Genomic DNA, 19924 nt, shown 5'->3' on the forward strand with positions numbered 1-19924 from the left:
ACATGGCCCGATCATATATATATAAATGAATATGTAAAACAATTAGAGAAATTGAACAGCTGAGGAGAAAAATGTACAGCTAAGCAATATACAAAGTGTGATAATAAGTGCTGTGAAAAAGAAAGACTGATATAATTACTAAAGTAAAATACGTTACTTTAGCAAGCTTGTCCTTCAGTCAGCTGAAGTCAGAACAAACTCGAAAGCCCGTATCATAGGTATAATCACAAATAACCGTGAACAGATGTATGGAAGAATTAGATCTGAATAAAAAAGTATCAAATTTATGTTGTACTATACCGATACGTGGTTCATATCAGGTGAAATAGGAATGGATCATACACATCATAAAGAAGGATATTAAAATACTATTTATGAAATGATTAGTTTACTCAATATTATATTATGAAGATTATAGATTTTATAAATTTACAGCTTGGAAAATTAATAATTAAAATAAAATTGTATGGATCCCATATCCCGTCGTCCTCTTTCCCCTTCCCCACGTCCTCTTCCACCTCTCTGTCCTCTCCCTTGTCCTCTTCCGCCTCTTCCTCCTCTTTCTATCCATGCTCCTCTCCTCTGTCCTCTTACACCTCTTCCTCTTTCTCCTCCTCTCGCTCCTCCATCTGCCCATGCCCCTCTTCTCTGTCCTCTTACGCCTCTTCTTCTTTCTCCTCCTCTCCCTCCTCTATCTATCCATGCTCCTCTCCTCAGTCCTCTTCCGCCTCTCCCTCTTCCGCCTCTCCCTCTTCCTCCTCCTCTCCTCTCTGCTCTTTGGCCTCGCCCTTGCTCGTCTTGATTGTCCCTCCGCCGGACCAACTCCTCCATCAGTTCTAGGATTCGTTGAATCTGTAGATCAAAGTATGAACCGTTGGTAACGAATATAATTCGATTTCAGTTACCAAGTACGGAGAGTATTAGATCATGATTGTTTTATCCTTGGTACAAAGCATACGAACAATCTAAAGTAAATAATTTGTTGCATGTTCATTAAAATCAACAGGTTAAAAAGATGAAATACAGAGGCATTGTGTAAAGTTATTTCAAACAGATTTACGTGCAAACATGAAACTATAGAGCTGTATGCATAGTTCGAAGAATCTATCGAAAGATCTGTTACAAACTAACTACGTAACGAAATATGTTCAAAGTAAATGGTCCACTTGCATACGTTTTGTTGTTACAACAATTCGACATCAGATCATCTGGCTTATAGAACAGAAGGTTTGGTAACATTGCAAGACTGTACGTACGTCGGCGTCGGGACGTCCATTTATACGCCGCACCACTGGTGCTGGTTCTGGTGCTGGTGCTGGTGCCGGAGCATTGTTGGCAACGGCATCTTGAATTGCCTCGTCGATTTCTATATCGGCTACAATTGAATACATCATTATACACTGTACTACAGGTAATATAACCATTATTGATATTATCGAATATACAACAATTCAATAGAATAATGGATTAGTGTAATATTTATAAGTGCATCACAAAAATATAAGAGTTACAATGTCGAAAAACGACAGACCATACAAGATCATTGCCTACTTAGTTAGGAGATTGGACGAATGAAATAAATAATATTAGATGGCAAACAATGAATTATAAAACTTGATGCCGTTACAGTAAGCCATCTTATGTTCACAAATCCGGCTATCCTTCCCAATAGGCAACACTAATAATTCATTCAATATAATAACAAGTAAAGTAAAACATATGCTAAATCACGCACATTGAACACCACTAAACACAAATTAGAACAATAGATCAGATACATGAAGACATAAATAAGTAATTTGAACAATAGCTAACGATTTTGTACTTACACATTCCTCTCAAGCGGAATCGAATGGAAGAAGAAAGATTATCCTGCGCCTGGTTGCATATCAATTATGAAAAACATTTGAATTTTTGAACCAACCAATCAGGTTCTCAGTAGTTTCGACTTAGGACGAATCAAAATTCGTGTACACAGAAAGTTGACCAATCGCATGCCACTGACAGCAAAACCGATCAACACATTGACTACTGTATTCAAATTAATAATGTATTATATGCTATTCATGAAATATATCAAATAACTATTTATCGTACAGGATATAATTATTTGATGAATTTATTACAGAAAAGTCATGTATAAATTATTCGTATAATCACGAACGAGTAAAATCATGTTTTACTAATTCTGTGGTAATACGCAACGATTCACTTGACATTCTCAATCAGATAAAATAGATGACTTTGAGAACGGCAGTTCAAAAAATCAAGACGGCGGCCAGCCGATTTAGGGTACGTTCCGATATTCCCTAGCAGCGCTCAAAACTCCCTAGGACAAAGGCAGAGCAATCCACGAAGCCAGCAGCGCAAAAGAGATGAAAGATTGTTGGCATCACCCGGGAATTAATATTTGAACGCAACCTTAACAAGATTGCGGAAAAGATCTGACAGCTCAATCCCACTTGGAGATACATTGTGTGCACATATCGAACAGATATAATTTTCAATTATTCGACAAGTGAGCTGTGTTAATGCTAATTGGGAAGAATTCAAATTAACACGAGCATACGAAATTATTGAAATTGTCTCCAATAATATCGATATTAGACTTCTTTGAGTGAGCAATTGATATTGTCTTCAACAATATCAATATTTAATTTCTTTCTGTAAACTATTAATATTGTTTTCAACCATAGCAATATTCAACTGCTTTTAGTAAACTAGTGTTGATATTGTCTTCAGCAATATATTACGATTTCTTTTAGCGAACTAACGTCTTACGAAATAACAATTAAAGGACTTAAAATATTATCGAATATTAAAAACGACCGAGTGAAAAACTATAGGTCTGACACAGATACGAGTGGCGTATTTACAATTATATTAATCGTCGCAACGGGTTGGTTCTTTTTGATTATCAATTAATAGTTGACTATAAAACAGTGTCAAACAACAGTTACATTATAAGAAGACGTCGACTGTAAGTAGACTTTTAACGGTTTTTTTTATATAACCTCAATAATACCATAGCATATTAAGCATATATTGATAAACATTACTTGTAGTCAATAGAATTATATCAGGTTTTAATCCGAAAAAATGCCGAAAACTGAAAAACAAAGCTATACGACACGTAAGGAACGAAAAACTGAGGCGATACGATCTGCGCGAATAAATAAGACCGCTGCTCCGAAGCCCGCTACGGTAGCTAGTAAAGATCTGCATTCGGTGCTACAGATTGAGGATGACAATGAGGCGATAGGTGTGCAAAGTATAATACGTAGAAATCAGGCAGCGATCAGAGCCCGCATTTCAGATACAAACGTGAGTTGACTGATGACTGTATAAACGCGTTCCTCAAAGTTCTTGCTACAAACACAACATTTGAGCCACAAGATCCCATATTTTATCAAGGGACACATTGGTACCGCCGAGTTACCAGTAATAAAGATATACAAATAATTTACCGTGGGGATGTGGGTATCGATAAGATCGGTCACTGGACCTGCATATATTACGATGGTTCGGTAGTACACGTGTATGACACGTTGAAAATGCGATTGCTACCTATCCAGCATGACATATTGAAATGTTTGTACGGAAATTATTCAATTGTGTACGAAAATGTACAAATGCAACCAGATTATGTGTCATGCGGAGTTTTTGCCTGTGTCATTGCTTTATCACTCGCACTAGGTAAAAACCCTGTGTCAGAACAGTACTTGGTAGATGACGATGGACGGATCAAGTCTACACTGACGCTGCGACAGCATTTGGTGAAAGTGCTTGACGAACAATTATTGAAGCTTTTCCCAACAAATCAAACGAGAACGTCCGCGTACCACGAACAGCAACAGACAAACGCACTGTCGATCGCGATAAAGATCGAGAATAAAGAATCAAAGACGTACGGACAACCAAAGAAAACTTATGCATCAGTTTGCAAAGAAATGGTACCTAAGATCTCCTCAACTTCATACGGTGTGTTAGACAATAAAGACAAAAAGTTTGAACAGCACCCTAATACCAGTCACGAAATAAACATTCATGTATGTACAGGGATTAATTACTACGAGGGCAGAAACGATAATACAAAACGAGTACGCTCTTCGTCAACTAATCGCCCATTTTGGAAAAACAAGAGCGATGATACATCGGAGTGCGCAACAAAATCGGTTAATAACGAAACCAAATCGGTAATAAAATAGATTAGGAAAAGGGTTAGATGTGCTGAGACAAAAACCAATGCGATTAAATATCAGAAGCGGGCAAAATATACGGCAAATCCGGAAATTAAGAAGGCATATCAAAGATCGAAGTATGCGGCCGAGCCCGAATTGAATAAAAAAACGGAACAAGCTAAATATGCCATTAACCCGGATATTAAAAAGAAACTTGAAAAACGAAAATATAACGCTAATCCCGATATTAAAAAGAAACTTGAAAAACGGAAATATGACGCTAATCCCGAGGAAATAAAAAAAATTGAAAAACACAAACATGACGCTAATCCCGAGATCAAAAAGAAACACCAAAAACAAAAGTATGACGCTAATCCCGAGATTAAAAAGAAAGATCAAAAACAAAGCTATGACGCTGATCCCGAAAAAAAATAACATATCAAAGAACTAGATATTTACGGGATCCTAAGGTTCAAAAAGCAATAAACAAAAAAATTTACTATGCTCGTAAAGAATCTAAGAGTCACAAAAAATAAATTGTAACTAATAATATTTTGAAGAAATATAGACGTGTATGCAGGTGAAAAAACACAATACAATTATTTGGATCTGTAGAGAAGTATATCGACAATTTATCCTCTAAAATTAATCTTAAGTCTAAAGCGCAAAGTAGGATCGAGGCAGAGAGGATAATTAAGTGGTGTATTCAGGCTAGAGAGCACATTACATTGCGCGTGAAACATTCGTTAACCAATTTAAAACAGAGGGTGAAAGTTTGTTTGGTACGAGCAGTACAATCAGACGATATGGAATTGAAAGTCGCAGCTGTTTGCGGGGAATGCAAGCATACAGGTTTGTCTGATCCGTATTTTACTGATACAGCATATAATGAACTGGACACTGTAATAGATTCGCTAATTACAGCAAAAACAGGGCAACTTTTGAATGTATTGCCAATAAGAACAAGCAAGCATGTACGAAGTTCATGGATCTGTTCCGAAATGTGTATAAAACCAGACTTACAGATTATTACTAGATTAGTAGCCGCGTTAAAACAAGTGAGTTCGTGGAAAGTGAAGAATATTCGTAATAATTTGAAAAACTGGAATGTCTGTAGTATTAATAAATCGTATCATAAACTAGGACACGTGCAAAGTTGTTATACAGATCCGGTTAGTTGTACGTCAAAATTCTTACCGCTTCAAATATTACAGTATCACTTTCTACAAATCAGATACTTCACAAGAAGAATCTATGAGCTGATAAAATTGGTGGGAAAAATTAATTATATAGACAATGCTTTAACGTTGGGGAATGTAAGTATTTCAAAAGAAATATCAAACCAAACGGTCGAGCAAGCTTTCACCCATCAACTGTATTCCAAAGAAATCAGTTTAAACGAAGATGAAATTCAAAGCGAATATAAGCAGGCATTTAACAAACTATGTAAACAGTCAATGGATACACCGATATTACCGTGCATGTCATGCGAAAAATTGTGTTATCGTAGGTTCTGACGTGGCGGGTCTACCAGCCCGTCACCGACCCGCACCTCCACTCCCGGGCGGCCGCGTCAAGCGCTCTTAAAGAACAAGGGAGAGTCCTGCCGTGCCGCCAATGAACAACCAGGGTTAGCTTTAAGATTCATGTATTGTTGCTAATGCTTTTTGTTACTCCCCCAACCCATTCTCTGAGGTGACCGCCACTGCCGCCGCCACTGCCGCCGCCAATGCCGACGCCATCCAACGACCACCCTGCGCTACCGTCGCGGGAAACGCGGAGGGACCACAGGACGACCGGCGCGGAGTTCGAAGCCCCGGACCCAGTAGTCGCGCTGTTGCTTGCTCGGACCTCGATGCCGTCAAGGACATGCTGCCGCTGCCGCCCAGGGGTCGAGTTGCCTCCACCTGAGTCTCTGATAAGCCCGGCCTTGCCACCCGGCACCCACAAATAACCGGACTCAGTCTCCCCCTGGGCTCGCCGATGCCGACCGGACATTTCCGCCTTCGCCAGACCACCCTCGCAACACGCAGCACAGCGCGGCGAACAGACCGGCTGCCTAGGCTCCCGCCGGTCTCTCGCCAATCTACCTATCATCCCCTCCCGTAGCGCCACCGCGGGATCGCGATCGCCGAGGGCCGGCGGCCACCTCACTCTCCCTTGCGCCTCGTTGTGAACCACTCCGAACGGATCGTAGAGAAATTCTTTAGCCTTGTTCTAAACTTTATCGTTGTACGCTCGTGTGCGATAGTTTTTGGTGCCGACGTACCCTAGAAGAGAAGACGTGAGATTGCCGCTCTTTTGAAAAACCGGAACCGTTTGCCGTAAAAAGGTAGGCTGTCGCTATCCCGAATCTCGCTGGTTATAGATTCTCAACGGCCTCAGGCCATTTTTCCTTTTTGCAACAGGTTGCCGGCCGGCTTCGGTCGGCCATTTTGTGTGAAAGCCCGCGAGCCTCGTGGTAGCTAAGCTTTTCTAGTTGATTAAATTGTTGATCTTGGTTGCTATTCTTATTTTATAATTAATATTACATGCTCTGGTTGTTCATTCGGTAATCTTTTGCCGCTTAATGTAACGTATACTTTGTAATAGACCGTGTACCGTGCCGCTTCCCGGCCGCGTACCGAGTACGTGAGTGTGAGAGAGAGAGAGAATCTGTGAGTGAGTGTGTGCGCCCGTGCCGTCGTTGCCGAGCGTAACTACCACCGTCAAGCAGCGACAGGCGACCGTGCCGATAATATAGAAAAAGTGAAGGAGGATTATCTCGAGTTTGTGAAGCCGTTAGATTATTAGCAAGCTTGTTTTTTAGAATTGTTCTGCCTGGGTTTGAGCTTTGAAATTGTTAACGAACTTGCTTCACCACGAGTCCGCAGTCGCATGAGTTATTGAATTGTTACTGATTTTATGCCGCTTATTACTCGCTATTCTTGGTCGCCTGCCGCTCGTCGCTTCTAGCTTATACTGCGTGATTTTGCCGTGTTCTATTGATTTGTTTAATTTTGTTGCTGAGTTGTATTTTATGCTATTGTGTATTATCTTTATTTATTTTTGAATTGTATCGAAGCGTACCGCCACCGATAAGACCGCTTGCCGTGTAAATAACTATTTTGTTGCCTTCTGCCTTGCCGTAACGGCACTAGTTGTTAATAAACGCTGGTAATTACATCTATAATCATTCGATTATCATATATACTATTTCACCTTCGCGCCCACGTTCCCCTCACCGCTAGCTAGTCGGCTGTTTTTGTGTGTGCTTGCCCCTGCTATAGTTTCGCTGTGAGATTTGGTGGTGTGAGTTAGGTTCGCCGTTCGAGTCGGCGAACGAATACTATTGGACGGTAAATTTCGAATCTGGTAAGAGTATATTCTCTTACGGCTCTCTCGAGCCTGGCGCCCAACACCTGTTCTGCAGTGCCGTCAATCTTTATTCTTTTTTCATCTTTCTATTGCCGTGTTGGTCAACGCCATTTTTGTAAACGAGCCTCTGTGCCGACCCCGCTTTCCCCCGGGTGAAGTAAAAAGTCCGTTACAAGGTATACGCGAGATATTAAAAAATTGAAAAAACCATTAACGGGACCGTATTGGACCCAATTGCTAGAACATATTGATGCAACTGGTTCTGATTCGAATTATATTTGTGATTATTGTATAGACCAATTCCGTCATAACGAGATGCCACCTACTTGTATCTTGAATCGGCTGATTGTATATGAAGTACCCCGATTTCTGACAACCCTTAACGATTACGAAAAAATTCTTATTTAGCGAGCAAAGGCATTCCAAACTGTACAACGAATGGGTACAGTAGCGAAAAAAAATCTACCGCATAAGTTGCGAATACAGAAAGTTAGGGGTCGAACTTTCCACTTGCCGCTACCTCTGGAAGAAACGTTAAAAAATTACCCGGACAAACCGATGCACTTAACGCTAACCACGAGCTGTTCATGCTGGTCTGTGGGTTGCCAACTAATCAAAAGTAGTATGGAGTAATTTGGTAGACGTAAATAAAATTCACGAAACACTAACGTGGCTTAGACAAAATAATCCGTTTTATTCAGAGTTTCAATTGCCTGCTGAACCAAATTCCTTACTAGATTCGCTGAAGCAGGATATAGAAATTCAAGTAAAATCAGATGAATTAGATTTAAAAGAAGAAAACAGATTACCAGCAGAATGCGAAGGCAACGGATCAAATAAACGTCGAGCAATCTTGACGCAAATACTGGATAGTGAAGACTATTACGAACAGTATACTATATATCCTATAAACGGTGATAGAGATAACAAAAGTGCAACAGCTCTATATCAGTTGCTCAAAGTAGACGAGCTGCCGTTAAGTAACTGGGAGACATATTTAGATGTCATGTGTTTTCCCGATTTATACCCATACGGCAATAACGGCCAGCATCAGAAGCGTACATTTGTTTTGCGAGACTACGATCTTATCAAATGCAGATTAATGTCCAAACATCCCACCTACAGGCTAAATCAACAATATCTTTTTTACTTATTGCACGATTCAAACATACTTCAACTGAGGAGCGGTATATTTCACAAAATTAATGTGATCAACCCAAAAGAAAAGATGGAAGGAATTCTAACAACTGTTTTCGCGAGATTGCGTAACACAGACCAGTACTGGTGCACGCCTAGAAACGATCTAGGTTCCATGGTTCTTAATTACGGACCAGCGACATGGTTTCTCACACTAAGTCCAAGCGAATGGATGTGGGATGATTTAGCCGAATATATACGAAATATTAACGGACCGAAAATGGCCCATATGTCTACAAGCGAACTAGTAGCAGCAGATCCGGTATCTACCTCGCGATATCTCGATAACAAATTTTAGGCGATGTTAAAATTCATATGTTCGAAAGATAGTCCAATTGGGAAGATCGAGCATTATTTCTGGAGACGCAAATACCAAGGCAGGGGTACGCAACATTTTCATTTGTTAATTTGGGTTAAAGACGCACCCACGATTGGTGAATCTTCGACGGAAGACATGGGCAAATTTATATCCAAATACGTGACTTGCAGATTACCCGATAAGAATATCTCGCCCACGTTACATCGCCGTGTAGACCCGTATCAGAGGCATACGCATAACGATTACTGTATGTGAAACAAAAAGACAAAGAATGGATTTGTCAAAGTATGTAGATTCGATTTTCCGTGACCGGTTACGGATTCGATAATAATGCGAGACGTGGCAGTGTCTATAGCGGGTAGAAAACAATTAAAAGCAAAAAGTCGACTGTACGATCTGCCCCGGTCAGGCGAAGAAGCCTTTATCAATGATTACAATCCTGTTGTCCTGGTTGCATGGGAAGGCAATATAGACATACAATTCATAGGTGAAAAGTCAATAATACTGAATTGATATTGTACTAGATATACGAATAAAACTGAAACTGGTAACACGACAGAAATGTTCGATAATATTAATTCCACCAAATCATTGAGCAGTCGGCTTTGGAGTGTAGCCTTGCGCAGTTTGAATAACAGAGAATGCGGAGCTTTGGAAGCTGCCGATACATTACTAGGGATTTCTTTGTACGGAAGTGACCCCGACACAACTATTAAATGGTTAGATGTAAATCAAATTAGGAACAGAAAAGTTAAACCTTACAAAATTGTAGAAAATTGCATCCGGAATCGACAGATCTTCTTTACCCGTCGCTTATAGACAATTACTATCCAGATAGACCGGTAGAATTAGAGTCGGTCAATTTGTACGATTTTGCAAAATGGTATGAAATTACAAAAGTATATCCTACCAACACAGAAGTAGAAATATACGATCTTGGTCGTGGTTTGTATCTGAAAAAAAGGAAACGTGGTTATCTAATAAATCACTATCAATATAATCCGAACGTAGAGCCCGAAAAATATTTCCATGCATTGTTGCTCTTTTTTAAGCCGTGGCGAGACACTGATGAGCTGAAAGGTACCTACGGTTCATACGCTGCGGCATTCGACAATGGCAAATCTGAAATGATAAAAGCACTCAAATATCACGAGCGATTGTTTGATATTCAAAAAGGATTCGAGCATGTGAAAACATTAATTGAGCAGAAACTAGATGATCTATCAAGACAGTTCAGTCGCCTGAGCTCGCGCCTCACAATCAGCCAAGAATCGAATGGCAATAATAGGGATAATCCATTAGGTTTTCAGCCGATCGAGGCTAACTTAGCTATGCAGGAATTGAATAATGCGGACGGACAAACAACGGAAGTCGATGTGACTGAAATGATAGTACAACTGAATAACGAACAGAAGTGTATATTTGATAGTGTAACAAACACCTTGCTTTCGAACAATAAAGATAAGGTATTGAGGATGTTTGTAAGCGGGGCGGGTGTACTGGTAAAAGCTTCCTCATAAAAACCATTCGATGCTGGACAAAGCAAATCCTTGGCCAGACAACGGCTGTTACAGCACCAACAGGCCTGGCTGCTTTTTAACGTCGACGGACTGACGGTACATAGACTGTTTCAACTACCAGTTGAGCATGGCGGTACGCCCAAATATAAAGAATTGTCCGACGAAGTATTAAAAATCTTGCGGACAGAATTGAAAAATGTAGTGTTGTTCATCATAGATGAAGTATCAATGATTTCCAATGTAATCTTGATCGACATTCACTTGCGTTTATCTGAAATATTTAATACTAAAAACACATGCGATGGTTGGTTCAGCGGAAAACACATTATAGTTATGGGTGATTTCTTGCAGCTACCACCAGTTAACGCGGATTCAGCGTATTTAACGTTAAAAAAAAGATAAAGTACAGAAATATCTCGGTTCGGTCGGTGCTGTTAATCTTTGGGCCGATTTGTTCGCGTACGATGAGCTTCAGATAAATGTACGTCAACAGAATGACTCAACGTACCAAGATATATTGTCTCGAGTACGGTTTGGAATTATGACAAGTGAGGATCAGATAGTTCTCGAGTCAAGAAAAATTAAATTCAGTGGTCAATCGGTACGTGCAAGACTCGAAGAGTTATGCAATTTTATCAATCAACTACCACTCGATACAGTCTGTTTGTTTCCAACTCGTAATCAGTGTGATATTTTGAATACGGCTATGCTAGCTAAAATTCCAGACGAGGAAATACACCTCAACGCAATACATAGCGTAGATTGTATAACATATTTGAAAAAAAAATAACAAAACTTTTAAACCAAGAACACGAGGATAGCACTCGCACAGCTGGACTGGCAAAAACTATAACCATTAAGATTGGGGCATGATAAGACGAAATATTGACGTCTCGATAGGTCTTATTAATGGTACAATAGGTCACGTAATTTCCGTATCTCAAGATATCGACGGGCGCGAAATAAAGTCGGTAAAAATTGCTTTAGCATCGGGAGTAGAATATTCTATCGAAAGAGCATCGACGAAGTTTGAAATAATGAACGGTGCATATATATTCAGGGATCAATTTCCACTGTCTCTCAGTTACGGAGTAACCATTCACAAAAGTCAAGGCTTGACTTTAAACAGCGTTGTTGTAGACATTGGCGAGATTATATTCACTTCCGGACAAGCATACGTCGCTTTGTCAAGAGTCAAATAGCTCGAAAGATTACATATGATAAATTTAAATCCGCGGTCAGCGAAGGTTCAGAAATCGGCACTTATAGAGTACAATCGGCTCAGAAAGCTATATAAACCGGAATTGGCTGAAATCAATATTACACGTGTACTGCAACTATTAGTCAAAGACGCTGTATGGTCGCTTCCAACGTATGTACAAGAAATACAAATAGGACAAAATAGTGACGCATTACAAGACTCCTCGCAAACCGTTTTCGGCATCGCAAATGTCGACGGTGTTTCTTGTTACGCCAACGCCACTCACCAGTGCCTGTTTCATTGTCCAAATATTTTATGCGAGCTGATCAAACTGAATAACAACGATGCATTAAAGAAATTAGCCTATTCGTACGTCAAAAATAGAACTAAATTGAATTCACTCGCAGTTCGAGAGTTGGCGGGCGGACATTTCCAAGAAGAAATACAGCGAGACGTAGCCGAATTTTTAATGGCACTGTTAGAAAAGTCTAATACTGTACGTAAAGCAATCGAACATCAGTTTATCACAGCTACTAGATGCAATAATTGTGGCACTAGCTCGGACAACACACAGCCCAATCACATATTAGCTCTACCCGTTACAGTCGCACCAGGTGCCAAGTTTCCTAAAAACCTACAGGATTTAATGAATACTACTTTGTCACGATGGTCAAGAATTGACAGTGAATGCGAAAACTGCCATAAAAATGATAGACTACAAAAAACTGTCGTAACTTCAGTCGGAAACATAATTATCGTGCAGTTAATGGTATTTTCTTATCAAGATGGGCATGCAACGAAAATTCTTAATTTTAAGGTAAACGCGATACCTACAACAAAAGTGTCGCTTGCCGGTGTCAAACTCAAAATAAGTAGCGCTATATTTCACGAAGGGGAAAATCTCGATCAAGGACACTATACGGCAATGCTAAAAGACAAAGCCAATAATTGGTTAAATATTAGTGATACGGCGGTTCGTAAGCGAATCTGGCCACGAGGAGCTTGTGACGTTACTTTTCGGGCTGCGACCTTCACGCCACAAATGATTTCGAGATTTATTATAACGAAAATGCGATATAAGGATGGTAAGAATATTAAATGAATATACAGAAATTACGAAGATATGTTCACTGGAAAGGATCCCCTTTATTTAAATTTGATCCGAGAAGGTATATGCAAGAAAAAGCAGCGGGCAGATTTCAGTAAATAAGACAAAAATAAATAATCATTCACACTCCTTTTCATTCCAATCAAAACACGCCTACGTTAAATTGCCAAAGATATAAAGATGAGACTACTTACCGTTCGAATGACTCTAAGTTGAAAAATGACTCGACATTGAAAGATTCTAAGTTGCGGCAAGTAATCTATTTAAAGTAAAGACAGTATTATAAGTTGTTCGCATACAGTAAAATGACGAATGAATGAATGTGGCACAGGCACCTACGATTCATTCATTTGTTAACTTAGCTACAATCGTCCTGGTGAAGTGGATGGCTCCGAAGATGTTGGATGGTAAAGAATGTTGGAAGAATCAATAGTTGGTCGTCACCAACTATCGATCTTGACGTCTTGTTGCTCCAGGATCGATGATAAGTCTCAAAGGTGGATGTTGAAATGGGCGGCTGATGCGCTTGATGCGCAAATTACCTTGATTTATAAACTCATTGCACGAGATTTACGAAAAATTTATGCTGTGGTCGCGCGAGGCAAAGATTTAGCGACCTGTCGCTTCGGTGTCTTCTCGCAGAGAGCGAGATCCACCTGTCCGCCGGATAGGCGATCCGCTATCGACCTCTGATTTGCTGTTCTGGCTCATCACGTTTTGTCGTGATTGGTGTTGAATTTTGGCGCCGAAGTTTGATTTGCCTTTATATCGTCACAAGCTAAAAACGCTTACATCTTTGTACTAGAAAGAATACCTTAGCTACATACGCGATTTGTTGGTGCTACTGATAACACCTAACCAATTAATAATAATATGCCCATTCACAATTACAAATGTATTATAATAAGCATACGTAGTTATCAACATAAAAATGATCAAATCTAGACATTGCAACGTGATTATTATTTAAAAAGGAAAATAGAGATAATTCTTGAGGGAGGGATAATCACGCTACCCTACGGCGCAGGTACTGATCTGATCACTGAATAAGACGATAATTAGAAAAAGAGATAAGTGTTGGGCGCCAGACGCAGTAGCGTCAGAGATACGATAATTAGAGAATACGATATGACGAAATAGATCAGATTCTACGACGGTTTTGCACAGCTCACTCAGCAGGTAAAGATAATGGTAGAGGGGATGGGTCGTATCCAATTCGATAAAACACAATATTAAAGAAAATGGTAAAAGTATCAATTGTATTGAAAAGGCAAGTAGAGAAATTCAGGTACAGCCAGAGATAAAGCGAATTCAGAGATAGCACGGTAGCGATACAATTATTCAAGTAATTTAGCGGTATGAAGCGGGTGATCGCAATACTATTACTCGGTATAACAATCAGCAAGATTACAAAGCAGATAAGAAATAGGCTATCATGCAATGCACAATCTAAGGTTCTTAAACTAATTGTCACCATTTAAATCAAATAGCAAAGTATGGCGAGAAAAATATGATCACATAGAAATACAGAATAATCGCAGCAATGTGTAACAATAATGAGGCACGATAATAGATAGAAGATACGAAAATACAATTGGCAAAAGAAGGCAAGAGATATTATAGTTAGTCGAAAAGCAAAAGATATTATAGGAATCGAGAAGGAAGAGATATTACAATTAATCGACAACAAGAGACATAACAATTAATAGAAAAGGCAAGGATTACAAGTCAGTTAGATAATTTGATACTCGAAGCGAAGTCAGAAATAATCAAGTATAGCGAAATAATATAAAACAGGTATGATAGAAATTACAGAGAAATTACGATAGAAATTACAAGAGAAATTAGAGAAATACGTAGGTTCCAGCTTGCGATATATGCGATACGACAAAATATTATAATTACGATAAACAAGAAATAGATATCTTGACGTGTCAAGAACAGATATTATAGAGAGCAAAATATTATAATGCAATATATTACAAACTAGAGATTGTAGTCAACGTTTAAGAGTATGGGCCTCGGCGGTGAGGCAAGGAGGCCGAGGATGTTTAGAGTGCTCAGATATAAACATCGGGACCAGACGGGTGACGAGTCGAGGCTGCAGGGCCAGAGATCGGGGGTCCTAAGGGGCATTGCGTTACGACGCCTCGAAGAGTGCACTTGATCCATAATCGCGATTGCCAAGATTTACGTACTTGTATCGTATACTTAGAGATCGACAATTAACGTGGGATTTTAAGGAAGCGTGCCATATACTTTTATAATCATTATTACATACATTATAACCTACACCTGATATAAACTTCGTGTTTAATTATTGTTTCGTTTCCTAGATATCAGAAGTGGGATCAGAACACATGTGCTATCCGCTGTGAAGGTGAAGTGTGTGACTAGATATTGAAATTCTTCATGAGTGACTGTGAACACTAATCAAAAATGGGTAAACATGGTTCATCTGACCATGGACGATCAAGCCGGTCGCGACGTCGTGGACGTTCGCGCGGACGTCATGGGGCACAAAGTCGAAAGAGGAGAGATAGGCACGAGAAAGGATCACGAGCTAGAAGCCGATCATCGAGGAGACGAAGCCCGAGCCCTGAACAAGCGAGTGCAAGGAGCAGGGACTCGGACATAATGCACCTCGCTGACGTACTGGCGGGGATCGTCAACAGTGGCCCTAGACGAGTGAACCATGGTCATTACTTGAATGAGAAGTTCCTACCGGAGTTCGATCCAGCCATGAAAATCACAACGGCGTCGGAATGGATCGACAAGATCAACGATTGTGGTCTGGTATACGAATGGAATGATAAGGTAAAACTGTATTTATCTGGGTGCAGATTGAGAGGCAATGTAAAATTGTGGTACGATGGTCTTGTGCATACATTCTTAAGCTAGGAGGAATTTTCGCATGAGCTTATTGAACAATTCCCGGGCGAGGATAGTTTCGGTCGGTTATTCAATGAAGTAACTGAATATAAAAGTAAACCGGGCCAAGACCTGCAAGAGTATTGTTTCAATAAGTTGCAGAAAATAAATAAGTTAAAGCTGAGTATAGCTGAGGATCAGGTAGTGGATCTTATTGTTCATGGTATTCACGATGAGAGCATTCGGACAGCCTTGTTAACAGCCAAGTTGAGTACGACTTCAGATCTTAACCAGAGACTCAGTATATTCCCGGTAAATACCAAGTCTTTAGAAACCCCCAAAAATACGAAGGAGACGAAGGATCAAAATGGGTCCAAACATTTTAAGCAGTTTAATTCTAAGAGAGTAGGGGAACGCGCCAATAATGGAAAGAGAGAAGTGATATGTCACGGTTGCAAAAAGACAGGCCATTTTAGGCGCGATTGCCCGGAGAGAGGAGAGGAGAACATTTCCGATACGCGTACCAACAACAAATCAATGATGAAATGTAACTACTGTAAAGCCATAGGTCATGTAGAGGCAAAATGTTATAAAAAGCAAGCTGCCGAATCTGCAGGGAAGAAAAAGTGACATAAGGGTAATACTTCCCAGGTGCTTGAGGTTGATTGGGTTGACGGACCATTAATTAAGAAACCGGTAAAAAAATGTCTCATTAATGGCCGAGAAAGTGACTGTATGATCGATCTAGGGAGCGATTGCTCGTTAATACGGGAGAGTGTAGCTCGATTAATGCAACTTCAACCCGAAAAGACCGATAGTGCCATGGTGGCGTTTAACAATATAGTGGGATTGCCGATCGCTCAAGCACGAATAAAAGTCGAAATAGATTGCATTGAATACGACACGTTCGTTTATATATTGCCGGATAGTCAACTCAGCAAAGAGATTATACTCGGTCGCGAGATTTTACGTGTGCCAAGGGTCGCAGCATTGTCTGACGCGTCCGGAACTAAATTCTTTAAGAAAGAGAAAAAAAAGGAAGATCTACTCGAAGTAAACCTTGTCACGCAAGGGAGAAGGCCTATCCACGAGGATGACGTAAGGTGCGAGGGGCTTGCCTCGGAAGACGTTAATCGCCTAATGACGATATTGAATACATATCGCGGGAGTGTGTCGCTCAGTATAGAAGAATTAGGTTGTGCAGACGTACCAGGAAGGGAAATTGAGCTCCTTGATCACGAACCCGTCGTTCGTCGGCCATATCGGTTATCAATAGCTGAGTGTGAAAGAGTTAAACAAATAGTGTCTGAGCTGGAAGCTAGCGGTATCATTAGAGAGAGCTTATCGCCGTACGCGAGTCCCATAGTACTCGTGAAAAAGAAAACAGGAGATGAAAGAATGTGCGTAGACTACAGAGCTTTAAATAAAGTCACGAAACGCATGAAATACCCGTTACCAATAATTGATGAACAAATCGATCGTTTAGGCGGAAAAAAATATTACACATCCCTCGATTTGAAGTCTGGGTTTTATCAGATCCCTTTACACCCTGATGCTGTCGAGAAAACGGCCTTTGTAACGCCGGACGGGCATTACGAGTTTCTACGAGTAGCATTCGGTTTAGTAAACGCTCCGGAATATTTTCAAAGAACCATGATGACAACCTTCCGGGGGACTGATGTAATGTTTACATCGACGATATACTACTCGCGTGCAATAGTATAGAGGAAGGATTCGATCTACTAACCAGAGCATTAGAGATACTACAGAGTAAGAAATTCTCAATAAATATTTCTAAATGTCGATTCTTTCGAGAAAAGATAGATTATTTGGGACGAGAGATATCGCAGTCGGGGGTGCGACCAGGTTTGCAGAAGGTCGACGCTTTAAGGAAAACTGAATCACCAAAGGACGTGAAGCAGGTTCGACAGTTTCTCGGCCTTGCCGGTTATTTCCGAAAATTCATTAAGGACTTCGCAAAAAGAGTCGTTCCCTTGACACAATTATTACGTAAAAATTACGCATGGAAATGGGGTTTAGAACAGGAAGGTGCGGTACAGGACATAAAAGAAGTTTTATCCTCGCAACCAATTTTAGCCATTTTTGACCCGGCCTTAGAAACGGAAGTGCACACGGACGCGAGCGCGATAGGGCTCGGAGCTATCCTAATTCAAAAAAACGAAGGGAGGACGTACGTGATAGCGTACCACAGTCGGAGTACGACGTCGACGGAACAAAGATACCATTCATACGATCTAGAAACGCTGGCGGTGGTTGACGCGCTAACGAAATTTAGAGTTTATTAAATAGGTATCAGGTTTACTGTGGTGACCGACTGTAGTGCCGTCCGCGCTACAGCGACGAAGAAAGATCTCAATTCGAGGGTGGCTCGATGGTGGGTTTATTTACAAGATTTTAACTTCGACGTGGTTTATCGACCGGGTACACAATTAGCGCACGTTGATTATTTGAGCCGGAATCCCCTGCGATGCTTGGCTGTCGACATCACCTCATCCGAATGGATAGAAGTAGCTCAGTTACAAGATGACGAAATTAGAGTTATTCAAGAAATACTCGCCTCTGGTGATATACAGCCCGATGTACGAGAGTACTTCGAGAAGTACGATCTAAAAGGAGGGGTAGTTTTTCGTAAAACCGAAACGGGAAACAAATGGCTCGTTCCCTGAGCAGCCCGATGGAATGTAGTAAAAATGTGTCATGATGATTCAGGGCATTTTGCCGTGGAGAAAACTCTAGAGAAAATCAAGGAGAATTATTATTTCAAGGGTATGCGTAGATTCGTAACCAAGTATGTGAGAGCCTGCCTGAATTGCTTGTATTATAAAACATCCACTGGGAAAAAGCCAGGATTTCTGCACCCGATAGAAAAGGTAGCCATCCCATTCCATACGTTGCACCTAGATCACGTTGGACCATTCAAATGCAGTGCGCATAAGAATACTCAAATTTTAACTATTGTTGACGCCTTCACAAAATTTTGCATATTGGAGGCTGTACGAAGCACTAAAACCAAGTACGTCATAAAAGCTTTACTGACAGTCTTCGCGGTTTTTGGTGTTCCTACTCGGATAATTACCGATCGAGGGTCTGCGTTTACGTCGTACTCGTTCGGAGCCTTCTGCAAGGAACATGGCATCAAACATGTGTTAAATGCGGTGGCTACCCCCAGGGCCAACGGACAGTGCGAAAGGGTCAACCGCACAGTGCTGGATGCATTGGCTACGACTAGCGCAGGGCAACCAGAGGACACATGGGACGAGTCCGTAAAAAGGGTTCAGAGCGCCATAAACAATACCACGAACCGAAGTACGCGGAATACGCCGTCAAAACTGCTGTATGGGTTCAAACCTCGCAGTATGGCCGATGCGGTGCTGATTTCTGCGATTCAGGAGACCTTGGATCAGGTGGACCTGGAAGAGATGCGGAAGGTGGCAAAAGACAACATCATCGCAGAGCAAGGGAGGCAGAGAAGGACGTTTGATGCGAAAAGGTTCAAACCTCCCCGGTACGCGATCGACGACGTTGTCATGTGGAAGTCCGGCGCAGCGCCTGCCACGGGGGAGAGTCGGAAGCTGAATGCCAAAGCCAAGGGGCCGTTCAGGGTCAGGGCGGTCTTACCCAATGACCGATACGAGGTCGAGGATCTCAGGGACATGAAGAAGACGCCAGGACGACGAATGGTAGTGGCGGTAGACCAGCTGAGTCCGTGGGTCATATTTGATGCCACTGCATAGTACTGGTAAGGCCATATTGGAATTTCGATGAATGACAGTAATCAAACCAGGTGATTGATAGTAACCTTGTGAGGCGAATGATAGTAACCTCTTGTGGCGAATGATAGTACCCACTGAACCTTATTTCGATGAATAATAGTAATCGAACCAGGTGAATGATAGTAACCTTGTGAGGCGAATGATAGTAACCTCTTGTGGCGAATGATAGTACCCACTGAATTTATTTCGATGAATGATAGTAATCGAATCAGGTGATATTTAGACATTGACGTGAGGTGGCTGAAACTCCTGGATCGGAACTGATCACTCTGATTTCGGAGCAAACGTCGCATCACGCCTAATGTCTTGCTGTATACGAAATCTCTAACAAATTCTTGCCGACGATGTTTATTTTCAGATTGACAGGTGGACGGAG

At 40.9% G+C, this 19924-nt stretch overlaps 1 protein-coding gene across 1 annotated transcript; it reads right to left on the minus strand.

Moving 5' to 3' along the window:
• Nucleotides 1–444: 444 nt before the first annotated feature.
• On the minus strand, nucleotides 445–1424 carry LOC124404702 (H/ACA ribonucleoprotein complex subunit GAR1-like). Its single transcript, XM_046879032.1, has 2 exons — nucleotides 1257–1424; nucleotides 445–852 (listed from the first exon to the last, which is right to left on the minus strand). The coding sequence occupies exons 1-2, from the start codon at nucleotides 1422–1424 to the stop codon at nucleotides 445–447; spliced, it is 576 nt and encodes a 191-aa protein (XP_046734988.1).
• Nucleotides 1425–19924: the final 18500 nt, after the last annotated feature.

The sequence above is a fragment of the Diprion similis genome, chromosome 3 (assembly GCF_021155765.1).
Source record: "Diprion similis isolate iyDipSimi1 chromosome 3, iyDipSimi1.1, whole genome shotgun sequence".
Taxonomy (NCBI): Eukaryota; Metazoa; Arthropoda; class Insecta; order Hymenoptera; family Diprionidae; genus Diprion; species Diprion similis.